The sequence below is a fragment of the Gossypium hirsutum genome, chromosome A07 (genome assembly GCF_007990345.1).
Source record: "Gossypium hirsutum isolate 1008001.06 chromosome A07, Gossypium_hirsutum_v2.1, whole genome shotgun sequence".
Lineage (NCBI taxonomy): Eukaryota > Viridiplantae > Streptophyta > Magnoliopsida > Malvales > Malvaceae > Gossypium > Gossypium hirsutum.
The window spans coordinates 97,462,342-97,476,123 of record NC_053430.1 but is presented as its reverse complement, the minus strand read 5'-3'; the positions used below and the strand labels follow the sequence as shown (position 1 = coordinate 97,476,123).

General features: G+C 29.0%; 1 protein-coding gene across 1 annotated transcript; it reads right to left on the bottom strand.

The window, feature by feature from the left end:
* Nucleotides 1-8,237: 8,237 nt before the first annotated feature.
* LOC107938767 (probable RNA-binding protein ARP1) lies at nucleotides 8,238-10,186 on the bottom strand. The gene is made up of 5 exons (XM_016872006.2): nucleotides 9,886-10,186; nucleotides 9,608-9,780; nucleotides 8,899-9,155; nucleotides 8,771-8,804; nucleotides 8,238-8,673 (listed from the first exon to the last, which is right to left on the bottom strand). Exons 2-5 carry the CDS (start codon nucleotides 9,767-9,769, stop codon nucleotides 8,473-8,475), a joined length of 654 nt encoding a protein of 217 aa, XP_016727495.1. The 5' UTR covers nucleotides 9,770-9,780; nucleotides 9,886-10,186; the 3' UTR covers nucleotides 8,238-8,472.
* Nucleotides 10,187-13,782: the final 3,596 nt, after the last annotated feature.

Below are 13,782 nucleotides of genomic sequence, written 5' to 3'. Positions count from 1 at the left end.
TATATATATATATTTAGTTTTCTTAATTAAAAATAATTTAATGAAAAATCAAAACTCCAAAAACTTTGATTCTTTTCAACAATGATTAGGTTTTTTTAGGATGATTTTAAAAATATTTGTTTTTAGACACTAATAAAATAATAATACATTGACTTGGATTCAAGTCGTGCTAGTCATGTTTGTTGTTTCAAGCTTTACCCTATTTTTGTAATTCACATTATCAAATTTTAAAGATGTATAAATATTACTATACACAAACATACACAACCTCTTCTTTAGTTCAATTTAAAGCTAATTAAATTATTTTAAAAATAAATAACTAGACTTGGTTTTATGTTTTCCCTCTCATGTTTCTGCCTTCTCTATTTAAAATTCTTAAAATAAAATTTATATTCTCGAAATCTTCCATGGAAATAGGATTCAAGTCTCCATTTGAAAATGATATGATAAAAAAAAAGGGGGTTCACCCCAAAAAATTAAAAGCAAAAAGGGTGTTCCATAATAACTAGTTCATGTAAAATGCCACAGACTTGGTCTAGTTATTATATTCTAATATAATTATTTTCAATCTCTCTCTCTTTTTTTTCCCCAGTAAATAGTAAATCGGTATTTTAGTTTCTTTTTGCTCCTTAATCTAATTGTCTAGAGACTTGTCTAATTACTTCAATGGGGAACTTTAAGAATATAAATTTCTCTTCAAGAATTTAATTGGAGAAGACAAAAGTATGAGTGGGTTGAAGCCTGGGAGAGGAAAAAAATGTGGAGAAATGAGAACGTAAAAAAAAACAATGAATACCAATTTACAGTAAAATAAATAAATAATATTAATTTAATAGAGAATAAAGATTTATAAATAATATTTAATAATTTAATAATTAAATATCATGAAGTAATATTTTATTTTTTTAATTCATTTAATAGTATTATTAAGTACGTTATGTTTTGTAACATTTTTGTTGTAAATGTGATTCAATTTGTGTGTGTGTGTGTGTGTTTTTTTTTTTGTGTTGTAAATAGAAAGTTAAAATTAGAATAGAGATATCATAATATTGATAAGTAAAGACTAACATGCCCTTGACCTGGCTAGTTTATAGTTTTGATTTTTTTTCCTAAATGAATGGGATCTTGACAAGTGTTTTAGATTTCTATATTCCACGTTGGACTTTTAGGAGTTGTTTGGGTTTCGATTCCGACTTTAGATTAAAATATTTGGATTTGATTTGATTTTTATATATTAAAAATTTATAAATATAATATAGGCATAATGTCAAATTTAGTTTTTGATGTTTATATATTTTATCAATTTGGTCATTATTCTTATTTTTTGAGCTAAATTTTGTCCTCAGCTTTTTGAAAAGAGTCAAATTTGACTATGAACATTTTGAAATAGAGTCAAAATGATTTTTTTAACGAGAATACTAATTAAAATGTTAAAATTTTAAACACAACAGCCTGCATGAATTTTTTTTTATAATTTTTGAATTATTTGTTGACATGACATAAAAGAAAAATGAAATTATATTAGCATGATGTGTACATAGACTGCTATGTGAGTTACCATGCTAAAAATGTTAAAAACTAACGTTTTAGTCATCATTCTCATTAAAAAAAACAATTTGACTATTTTTTTAAAAGGTTAAGGGTCGAATTTAGCTAAAAAAAGAATAATGATCAAATTGACAGAAAATGTATATAGTAAGAACTAAATTTATCATTATGCCTATAATATATAATATATCTTTTATATGCAATTGAGCGAGTGTGAGTTCTGGCTTTAAAAACTTTACCTAATGCCTGATTTGATTAGAAGTAGACTTGTATTTTTGTTCAAGTCTCTTTTTTGGGCTTTATATATTTGTCTAAATTTTATTAATTAGTATTTTGTTTATCATGAACGTAATCAATCACAAAATATAAAATAAATAGGGTGAAATGTAAATACAAATTTTATACACATAAAACATTTTTTGTTCCAATTATAAACACTATGTCATGTAGAATAAAAGTAGAGCCAAAGCGTAATTATGGAGTAATTAGTGATTGGAAATTTTGAATAAAAGTTACCTATTTTGCTCCAAAACTCTGCTTTATTTGATATATAAAGTTTCTTTTAGCTGTTGGGATGTAGACAATCATCTGTTGATGTTAGGTAAATAATAAAAGTAGAGGCAAATTCATGCTCATTGAGTATACATTGGCAAATGTAATATTGTTGATATTTTTGGAAATACTGGCAGGGGAACAATTAAAGCTTAAGCTAATAGAGTCAGTGGGGTGACGACCTCTTTTGGAGCCTTCTATTTGGGTAAACTTCGATGCCGGCTTCTATAAAGATCTGGAAGTGTCAAGTGCAAGTATTATCATCAGAAACAGTGAAGGATTTATCATGGGCACAGTTTGCTTATGAAATGGTTATATACCTGATGTTTTAACTGTAGAGACCTTAGCAAGCACCCAAGCAATCAAATTCGCTCAGGAGATGAGTTTCCGGTCTGTGGAAGTAGAAGGCGACTCCTCGGTGGTGATAAAAGAAGTTTAAAGCGATGTCCATTGACAGATTGATGATTAATAATTTTATTTGGGAAGCAAAATAAATTTCTGTGGGCTCTAAAAGTATCAATTTCCAACATATAAAGAGAGGGGAAAATTGAGTAGCTCACCTACTAGCCAAGGAAGTATTTCGGTGAAAACGAGATGTTTGGTGGATTGAAAAAGCTTCGACGGTGGTTCAGGAGGTTACGAAGACAGAGAGGTAGAACATCTATCATCCTAGTTGAGTGTCAAGAAATAGATAACTTAAGGAGAAAATGTATTATTCATTCTCTAGAAGAGGAGTGGTTGTCTCATATTTGATCTGGTTCACCATTTTAATTTGTGATTTGAGATTTCGTATCGGTATAGAGAGGTCCCTAGGACAGAGAAAAGAAAAGGATATGGTTTTCTTTAATTTTTTATTTTATTTGTTTGCCCGAAATCGTGTATTGTCTTTACTTTATGATAGTTACTTTTCTCTTTCTTTACTAATAAGAGCATGTCAATTTACATTAAAAAAAATTAATATTTTTTTATCAAAGAAAAAGGAACTACAGTAGCTAAACAACAAACTAAATCTGGATCATATTTTATTTATAATTCATCCCATGTACTTTTCTTCCTTTCAAGTGGACAGTTTTTTTTTTCTACTACATTTTTTTAGAAATTGGTTTTCTCAGGAAAAAAAAAAACTATGAAAGTTTCTTTTGATTTGGATTTTGGATACATATTGTTTGGTTTTGGGTATTTCAAAAAATTTTAATATTTTTAAAAGTTTTATGAAATCATTTTTTAAAGATTTTTTTTTGGATAATTTCATAGTATATGGGTTGTTTTAGAATTTTTAATATTTTTATGCATTTACATCATTTAAAAACTAACAATTTTAAAACGTCATTTTTAACTTCTTTCTGGTCTAATTTTTTTTTTATAAATTTTTAAATTTTGTGAATAATTATAATTTAAAAAATAATTTTTACAATGTCAAAAAAAATTGTTATGAATATTTTATTAAGTAGATGTTCATCAAGATCATGATAAGTTTTGATGTACTTTAAATTCTAATAGTAATTAGAAGTAGATCTCCGCTTCATTTATACTTTTTATGTCTATAAATAGAGACCTTGGAAAAGTTTTGTAAATATTCTGATTGATCAATAAAATACATTCTCTCTTTTTGCTCTCCAATTTTCTTTGTTTTTTTACTCTCTATCTATTTATTTTATAACACGTTATCAGTACGATTTTTTTTATTTTATAATACGGCCACTCTAAATCTGCTGCTCAAGTTGTTGTTGATTGCCTTCTAGAGCTATTGCAATTTCAGTCTTCAATTGAGGCTTGTGCACTATGGGTAATCATTAGAGTCTTTAACCACTCAGATCTTCAGGTATATTTTATTATGATTTATTTATTATATCATGTTTATTGTAATTGGAGACTAATCACAACAACATGAATAGATAGATTCTGATTTGAAATCCAAGAATGTTTGCGATGGTGATTATGAAATAAAGAATCTATTGAGATGTTTATAAGTCTCTCCTACTAAATATGTTGTATTCCCTGAAATGAATGAAAACATAAAAAGTAAAAGATATAATCATGGGTTATTAAAAGTAAGAACATAGTAATAAATAAGAGAACAATGAGAGTTCTCAAAATAACTCTTTAAGGGTTAAAGATAACTTATGTTATCAATATGATATGAAAGATTATTGATACATATGTGGCATATGTCCAAATATTTTGTTTCCGTTAATATTCTTTGAGGAAGGATATGAGAATATAGAAATAAATTTTATCATTACAGATAGAAAATATTTATCTTATATTTTGATATTGAAACAAACAAATATTATTCTAATATTTGCTAGTATAAATTACTTCTAGAAGAGTTAATATAAAATATCTAAAAAGCACAAAATTTGTGATGGTTAATGCATTGGTTTTAAAAAATATTCATTATAATGGATATCATATTGAGATTGTGAATGAGGAAAAGATTATATAATATTCTCATTATATCATCATTTTTTTTGGATATTTGAAGATTATGGCATATTCCCTAAATCGAATATTGCATATAACTGTTTGGAAATTATATTTATTTTGTTGACTTAGTGGCATTATAAACTTCATATTAATTTAGACATTTCCAGTAGTAAATGTCACAATAGTACTTATATGTGGATACAAAGTAAAAGGAATGACAGTAAAATTATTAATTTGTCACAATTTATATTGACATTATTAGTACAATTAAAATGCATGTTAAAATAAATCAGAAATTTACTGATACAAATGCATTTACTACTTGGTGTGACCAGTTAGACCATCCTGGATCATATATGATGCGAAAATTAATTAAGAATTCATACGGACATTCATTAAAAAATCAGAAGATTCTTTAATTTAAAAATTCTTGTTTGTTGCTTGTTCTCAATGAAAATTGCTTATGAGAAACTTACTAGCTAAAGAGATTTAATTTCTTACATTTCTGAAATGAATATGAGCCCATTCATCCACTATGTGGATGGTTTTGATATTATATGATTTTGGTAGATGCATCTACAAAATAATCACATATGTGTTATCAATTTGCAACCTGTCGTTTGCAAGATTGCTTTTCAAAATAATTAATTTCAGATTATACAATGAAGACAAACCATATTGTTAAAGTTGATGGGTTTATATTTCAGTCTTTTATCGATTGAGTTTGAAAAACTTTTATAAAAACTTGTTATTTATGCGCATAATGGTTTAGAGAAATTATTGATTGAATGCATTTGATTAATATTTAAATCATTACTTATGAGAACTAAACTTCCTATTTCAACATGAGATTATGTTGATTTAGGTGTTGTATGCATCAAACCAATAAGTTATAAATATTCCCCATTACAATTGATTTTTGGTTAAGAGTTAAATATTTCTCATCTTTGAACTTTTGAATGTGCGTATATGTTCCAATTGCTCCACCACAACAAAGATTAGTGAATGCTCAAAGAAAGTTGAGAATATATATTAATTACAAGTCTTCTTGTATTATTAAATGTTTTGCATGTATTGGAGATTCAATTATAACATAATTTCTGATTACTATTTTGATTTGATAGTTTTCTTGATATTATGGGGAGAAAAATAATAACTGAATGAAATCACTACTTGTAATTAGTTATCATTATCTAGATCCTTATAGAGAGTAATTTGAACCAGAAGTTCAAAAAGGATAACTCACTTTATTACAAGTTAACTATCAGATGTATTTACAAACTTAATGAAAATAACCAAGTGTTTTATACCATCTAATATTTTAATTTGAATCAAAGTCCCAGTAGGACAATTAGTTAGAATAAATGATAGATTGATCAGTGTCCAAGATGAAAATTCTTCTAAATGGTTATATAGTAGAAGCGGGTGTTCCAAAAGAGACCCAAGTTCAGGTACCTGAAACTGAAAATTAAAATAGTGAAAATAAGAGATCTTGATAAGTTATATCAATTCGAGAAAATGTAGAACTGAATAATAAAAGTGGCCGACAATGGTTTTGCATGCAATATTATTGTTGAAATGAAAAGAGAATCTTGAATAAATCTATTGAGAATAGATTGGTTAAAATAGAAAAATGCAACTCAAAATTCTTGGAGTTTTTGGACCAGCAGTCTAAATATCCAAAGGTATAAAGCCAGTGAAGATACAAATGAATTAGTTTCACAAAATGAAATAAAAATATGAAATTTTTGCTAAGTCCTGATATTGATTATGAAAAGATATAATATTCTTTTGTGGTGAATGTAATAACTTTTAGATATATTATTAAACTGACAGTTCATAAAAGATTTAACTTGCGTCTAATGGTTGTTGTTACAACATTTTATTAATTATTATATAGTAAAGTTTATATTCTAAATCCTTGAAGGATTTAAAATTCCAGAAGTATATTGAAATTATTGGGAAATTGTTCATTTATATGAATTGAAATAATTGAACATATGTGGTAAATTTGACTTAGTCAGTAGTAGTTGAAAGAGGATTATAAAATGATCCAAAATACTTATTTGTATTTTTATAGAAGAATCATGATTAAAGTTTGCTATGATTATTGTTGAAACTTCTGAAGATATCAAAATATATTTTTCTCCAAATTTTCTCTCACTCATGACTTTCAAAAAAATGGTGATAAATGCTTAGCAAATACATTCAAATAGTCATTTGAAAAACTAGTATTCAAGATTGAATATGTAGAATATGAGAAAATATGTGATGTTTTCAAAAGAGGGAGTAAATACACGTACTTTTTTTCCTTTAACCGAGGTTTTGTCCCATTGAGTTTTCTAGTAAGGCTTTTAATAAGACAACATATTATGCGTATTATAGATATGTATACTCTGTTTCCTTCACTAGGAAATTTTTTTCTCACAGAGTTTTTGTCTTAGTATGGTTTTAACGAGGCACATTATCTACCAATGAACATCCAAGAGGGAGTGTTATGAATATGTTATTAAGTGGATGTCCATTAAGATCAAGATAAAGTTTGATGTACTTAAAATTCAAATAGTCATTAAAAGTAGATCTCTATTTCATTTATAATTCTTATGCCTATAAATAGAGACTTTGGAGAAGCTTTATAAATATTTCGATTGATCAATAAAATACACTCTCTTTTGCTCTCCCATTTTTTTTTGTTTCTTTACTCTCTGACAATATTGAATTTTCATATTTTATTTTAGAATTTTATGATATTTTTAGATTTTTTTTGATTTTATTGTTATTTTTTAAAAGGACCAAACGTATATTTTCACTATAGTTCAATGGTCAAATCAAGTATTAACCCTGTACAAAAATATGTCATATCATCACTATCAAGTAAAATAGATGAGTAACTAAGATGTTATAAATGAATTAACAATAATTTTGTAACTTTCAACAAACTATAAATAAATTATTTTAAGCATATTTTTATTGGGTTATTTAAAATTATTTTTGTAATCTAACCAATTAAATCATTAATTCTCTCAATTCAATTGTTTGATCGGTTGATCCAATTGAATTAAATAAATTATTAAAAGCAATAAATTGTATTAAAATATTAAAAATAAAAACTTAATTCAAATAATTTTTTAATTTAATTTAATCTATATGTACCAATTTATGAATCAATTATTTAAGTTGTTTGTCCAAAATTTCGGATTCAATTGGATGGTGATGTCCGGTTGGAACAACCCGGAGGATTTAATATAAGGTTTTTAGTGGAATAGACAGCACACTAGATTTGGTATTTGCCTTTTAACCTTCTGTCCTCCCTCGAGCGGTTTCAGCGGTTTAATGTTCTGTTTCTACACAGCATGTGAAGAACAACAAACAATTAAAAATGAGATTCTTGCTAGAATTTGAAACAAGAAGGGCGGTTGCATTGATTCACGACATTTTCCATGAATCCCGGTAGCTGAATATGCAAAATTTGGATAATAGAGATAAAAAAAATGATGCTAAAAGATGTAAACCCCCAAGAAAGAAGTCAGATTTTTTGACTCTTATAGAGATACGACAGAGACAGATAGACAATAACCTCGTCATAGGTTGCAAAGCCAAGATGACCTGACAAGCTAGCCAACACCCATCTTGCCTTTCTCTTTCATAATTCAGCCCCACTATTGCGGCCTAGATAACAAATTTTTCATTATATCAATAATGGGTAAAAGTCAAGCTTAAGAGCGATTGCATTTTCTACTTCTACACAAAAATTAGGTAACTAACTATGTCTTTTCATTTAACTAGTCTTTGCCATATTGAAGTGTGATTTTTATGAAATAAAAAAAAAGCAAGAAAAAATCTAAAAATGAAAAGTGTAAAATCCCTTCCATTTCTTTTCTGCTTTTGGAGAGTATATACTAAGCATAAGCAGTTAACTTGTCTGTTTACGTTCCATTGGCATAATTACAGTGCTGAACTTTGTGCAGAGGAAGCAGCTCCTACTATAGCTTTAACTTCTTCCGCTCTTGCTGGTGCGGCAGCAACTGGAGAGGGTGCCAATGCTCGGTATTTGGGATACTGGGGATAGAGTGGGAAGTAAGTTAAGTAGACTCCAGTTGTGTATTGGGATGCCAAATGTTGCCCTCCATATACATTGTAATAGTTCTGCGTAAACAAAAACAACAATACCAACTAATTTCAAACCATCATCTGTAATGTTTAAACATAAATTGAACTGGTTTAGATAGAATAAGAGACTAACCAATGGATAACTGTTGTGTGTGTAACCCGGATACCTGAATGGTAAAGCGCAAGCAGACATTTAGAAAAAGGAAAACTAGAGAATAAAATACTAATTCTAGTAAATCATGCTTTGCGGAATGATCTAACCCGTAAGCCGAGTAAGGTAGTCCGTATTGTGGAACGAGTTGACGGTAAAATGCGGGGGTACCAATGCTTGGAGGCGCCATCACTCGAGATGGTGGTGGCGGGCTAATTAAGGGTTGAATACCATGGTGAGATGCAGAAGTTGGAGGATTCTTGTGGCCACCAAAAGCTGCAACATTACAGTTTGCTTTTCTTCCATCAATCACAGGAAATGGATTATAACAAGCCCTAATCGCTGAATCAGCATCCTTGAAAGTTACCTACAACATTGAAAACCAAGTTAAAAAGAATAGAATTTGTTGAGAGGCATATGCTATTTTGGAATTTTTTTTAAAGTAGTCTACAATCGAAAATATTATCCATATTATCCTCGTGGTTGGGGTTTTGTTCCCTAAACTCCACTGGAAAGTGGCTCAAGTGCTACTAGATTTGTTTATAAATTTTCTATAAGACTAAGGTTAGTAATTCGAGTTTCGATACGTTCAGGTCAAATCTTAATATTTATTCCGAGTTTTATAGTATCAGTCTCCATCAATTGAGGTATTTCTTCTGTAAACCGATTTTCTATGGAAGTTATTACAATATTTTTTATTATTGATAGTTTAAGTCAGATTAAAAGATGATACTTCAAAGATTTGTACCAACGGAATTGATTCTCCTTCAACAAAATTAAAGAGGAAAAGAAAAGAGAGGGGGATAAGTGGGAGCTTACAAAGCCATAACCTTTAGATTTTCCAGTGCTTTTATCATTGATAACAACAGCTTCTAAGATCTCTCCAAACTGCTCAAAATAACGTTTGAGGGTATCTCTTTTAGTTTCCCAAGCCAAACCTCCAACAAAGATCTTGGTGTAAGTGGTGTCACCAACTGCCATCTTATTGAGCCCTGGTTCAGACATGGTATAAGCAGACCAAACAAAAAAAGCCAACCCCAAAGAGATTATTATAAAAAAAAAAAAGAAAAGGAAAGAAGCCAGGCGAGATTCAGCACCTAAAAGCCAAAATATACTGGAAAATGAAGAGACAAAGTGAGAAAGGAGCCGTTGGGTAAGAGAAACGAAAACATTTATGGAGTGAAAGCAATCACATCAAACCTTCCTCAACTTCTTCATATCCACAGACAACTCACCTTAGATTCCCTAACAAAGATACCCTAAACGAGAAAATGATGATGCATAAGAAAAATATACCCCAGAGGGGGTTACCTAGGTAGAGAAACAAAATAGGAAAATGCCCTTGTTTTTATTTGGCATGTACTGATAATTAGCTTAACAATTAATTACATGGATCAATAATTTAATGATATGGAAAAGGAATATATGCTTAAACAAATCATAACAAATGAGGAAAGAAGAAAAATGGAGAGTTGGATACAGCAAGGCACGTATTTTTGGACCCACTAAAAGTGTGTATATATATAGTAAGTATGTATATTTGTCAAAATTACGAAAAGCAAAAAATCATAAAGTTATTTGTATTTCATTGGAAATTCCCCCTTCCTACTTCTTTTTGTGCCCTACTTACATTTTTTTTAAAAATATGGCACAATGTATTATATTTCATGAAATTTAGTCTTTTTATTTTTTAATTTTCAAAATTTAAGTTAATTTGTTAACACTGTTAATCTTCTTTTTGTTAAATTCGTTACTAAGATGTTTTCAAATAAAAAAAATACTAATTCAATAACCATGTAATTAAAAAAATAATTTTATAATTAACTTGAATTTAACTAAAAAAATTAATAATATTAAAAGATGGACTTAAATTTTAAAATCTAAAAATAAATAGACTAAATTCTATGAAATATAAGTACAACACTAAATTTTTAATTTTAAAAGTATAAAAAATTGTGGCATATTTTACTAAAAAAGATTGCAAGTAGGGGCACAAAAGAAGTAAAAAGGGAGAATTTCCAATGAAATATAAATAACTTTATTATTATTATTTTCATTTTTGCTTTTTGTAAATTTGATATATATACATACTATATATATACACACTTTTAATGGGTCCAAAAAATACGTGCCTTGCTGTATACAACTCTCCATTTTTCTTCTTTCCTCATTTGTTATGATTTGTTTATGCATGTATTCCTTTTCTATATCATTAAATTATTGATTCATGAAATTAATTTATTACCCCACAGTATGTATCTAACATACATGTGGTAAGTTATATCTATCGGGCAAAATTAGGCGTATATATTGGTTTGAAAAAAATTAGGGATTTAGGTTACTTTTGTTGAAAATTAGTGAAATAAATTGATTATGGAGAAAAAAAAGATTAAAAAACGTTGTGTAAGATGCGCTTTCAAGTGACGTGGCATGAGGCAAGGTAAAAATGTGCCCTATAAGATGCGTTTTAAGGTGACATGGAGGAGAGAGGGTGAAAACACATCGCATATTTTTGTCATGTGGTGTTGCCCTATCCTAAAGTCTGATTTTATATATATATATATAAACAATTAGATTTTCAACTGTTAGAAAATTACAACAGTTGATTTTCTAACCGTTGGCGACCAACGGCTAGTTGACCAACAAATTTTTTTTATCCAACGGTCATTTTTTTTCCTATATATACCTTACCTATTTTTAATTTTTTCATTCAATCCTATTCTCTCAATTCTATTAATATATTCTCTCAATTCTCTTATTCTCAAATTTTTTCATTCAATTTCTCTCAAATTCAATTTCTCTTAATTTTCTATTTTATAATCTTTTTTTATTTTCATAACTTTAAAATTTTTTTAAATGTCAATACCTCTAATTCGTTTGGATCACAAACACATTTTCGACATCCAATTATATATGATAAGAAATTATTATTATATTTTTTATTTGAATTAATATAATTATTGAGTTGTTAATATATATTTTTTAATTTTTTATGTTTACATAATCAAGATGAAGATTGGTTTATTGATACATATGTACACAATTTAAGTGCAAGAGTACCACGTGTTATTGAACAACACTTGGGAGAGGCGGAATTCTTGCACGTGTCCCGTATGCTCGGCGGGGCTAAATTGGAGCCCACACTTATCAGTGCTTTGCTGCAAAGATGGAGACCTGAGGCACACACATTTCATCCTCCATATGGTGAGTTTACGATTACACTCAAGGATATGGCATTATAACTCGGTTTACTAGTTGATGGCTAGTCGTTATGGGGTAGTGTGTGTTGGTGATTGGAGCACAATTTGCCACCAACTATCACGCAAGGTGTCAGACAAGTTTAGTGGAAGTCGGATAGAAATGAAATGGCTAGAAGATAATTTCTCACATTTCGACAACTCTTTTAATGTGATTGAAAGACAACAACTCGCTCGAGCATTCATACTAAAGTTGATCAAGGGTTTTCTAATGTCAAATAGCTCTCGAAATCTGGTACATTAAAGGTGGCTCCTACAACTAATCGATTTAAAATATGTCGAGCGACTCAATTGGGGATCAACTGTCATGGCTACATTATACTGAGAGATGTGTCGGGGAATTGAAGCACATAAAATTAAAATCGATGGTTGTATACTTCTTCTTCAGTCATGGGCATGGTATTGCATACTATTTTTACTCCCCCGAGTAAACTTCCCTTATCAATTCTCACTCGAAATAACTTAAGATAATAATTTAAGATTCATTTAATAATATAGTTATCATATTATTATTTTCATTATTATATTTTTGGGATAACATATTATTTGAATAAGTGGAACAGTGATGCGAGTCATGTGGGTATCCCAAATGAGCTTGAAGAAAATCTGGTTATTGTTAGATCAACAGTCAGAAACCGAGGTTAGTTTTTGACTTTTTCAATTATATAATAATTACGTAAGGGTTTGAAATTTAATATTAGGTACGTAATAAAATTTATGATTTTGTACTGTAGTTTGAATGGATGCCACACTTTGATATGAGAATTCAAGAATACATCTCAGCCGAACTTTTGATGAATCGCAATGCCTAGCACGGGAAAGTGCCATTGATAGTTTTTGCAACGGTTGAGATGCATGAATCTGATTAAGTGATGCGCTAGTTTGGGTTTATGCAAAATATTATGCCCTCACCCTAGGAGCTCGATGAATTTCACTAGATTGACTTGCGAGGGAGAACTAATAAAGATTGGCCTAAATTCAATGGCAAGTATATTTACATCTAGGAACATAGGTGCGATTTCATACCTATGCACGAACCAATTGTTTGATCGAATTTGGTGACATCTTCGTATTATATAACATGATTTAGACTTTATAGTAAGTCATATCTATTGTCGGAGGAGGAAAGGAGTAGAAAAATTCGTTGTAGAAGGTCAACACGACCATACATGAGGCACTTTTATTTTGGTCACCAAAATAAAAGAAAAAAAAACTTGCAATTTGGTCATCGTTGCTAAAGAAATTTTCCATTTTAGTCACCCAAACATTAAATCTCCAACGACTATTGACTGTGCACACCACATAATCATTTTTGACCATTTTTCTGACCCATTATTGTTGAAAATCTTCCCCTCCATGCCCCCTGCTTACACCATTTTTGATTTCCTCATACTTTCTGCTTGAAATAAAAAGTCAATAATGTAAGTACAAACCGATTTACAATAAATTCAAACAAAAACAAAACAACCTAAAATATCAAAGAAATCATTAACCTACGAGGCAATGACTGTAATGAACCGAAAGTTACGGTATCGAAAATTGAGTCTTGAGTACTGTTTCCGTGAAATTAATTCATGAATATTTATTAGAAATATTTATGAATTATAGTTGAATGGTTATTTAGTGTTTAATTAAGTGAAGTAGCTTGAATTTAGTTTAAAGGACTAAATTGCATACGGTATAAAAGTTTAATTATAGATTAAAGATTAGTAAAGGGACTAATCTAGCAATTAGACC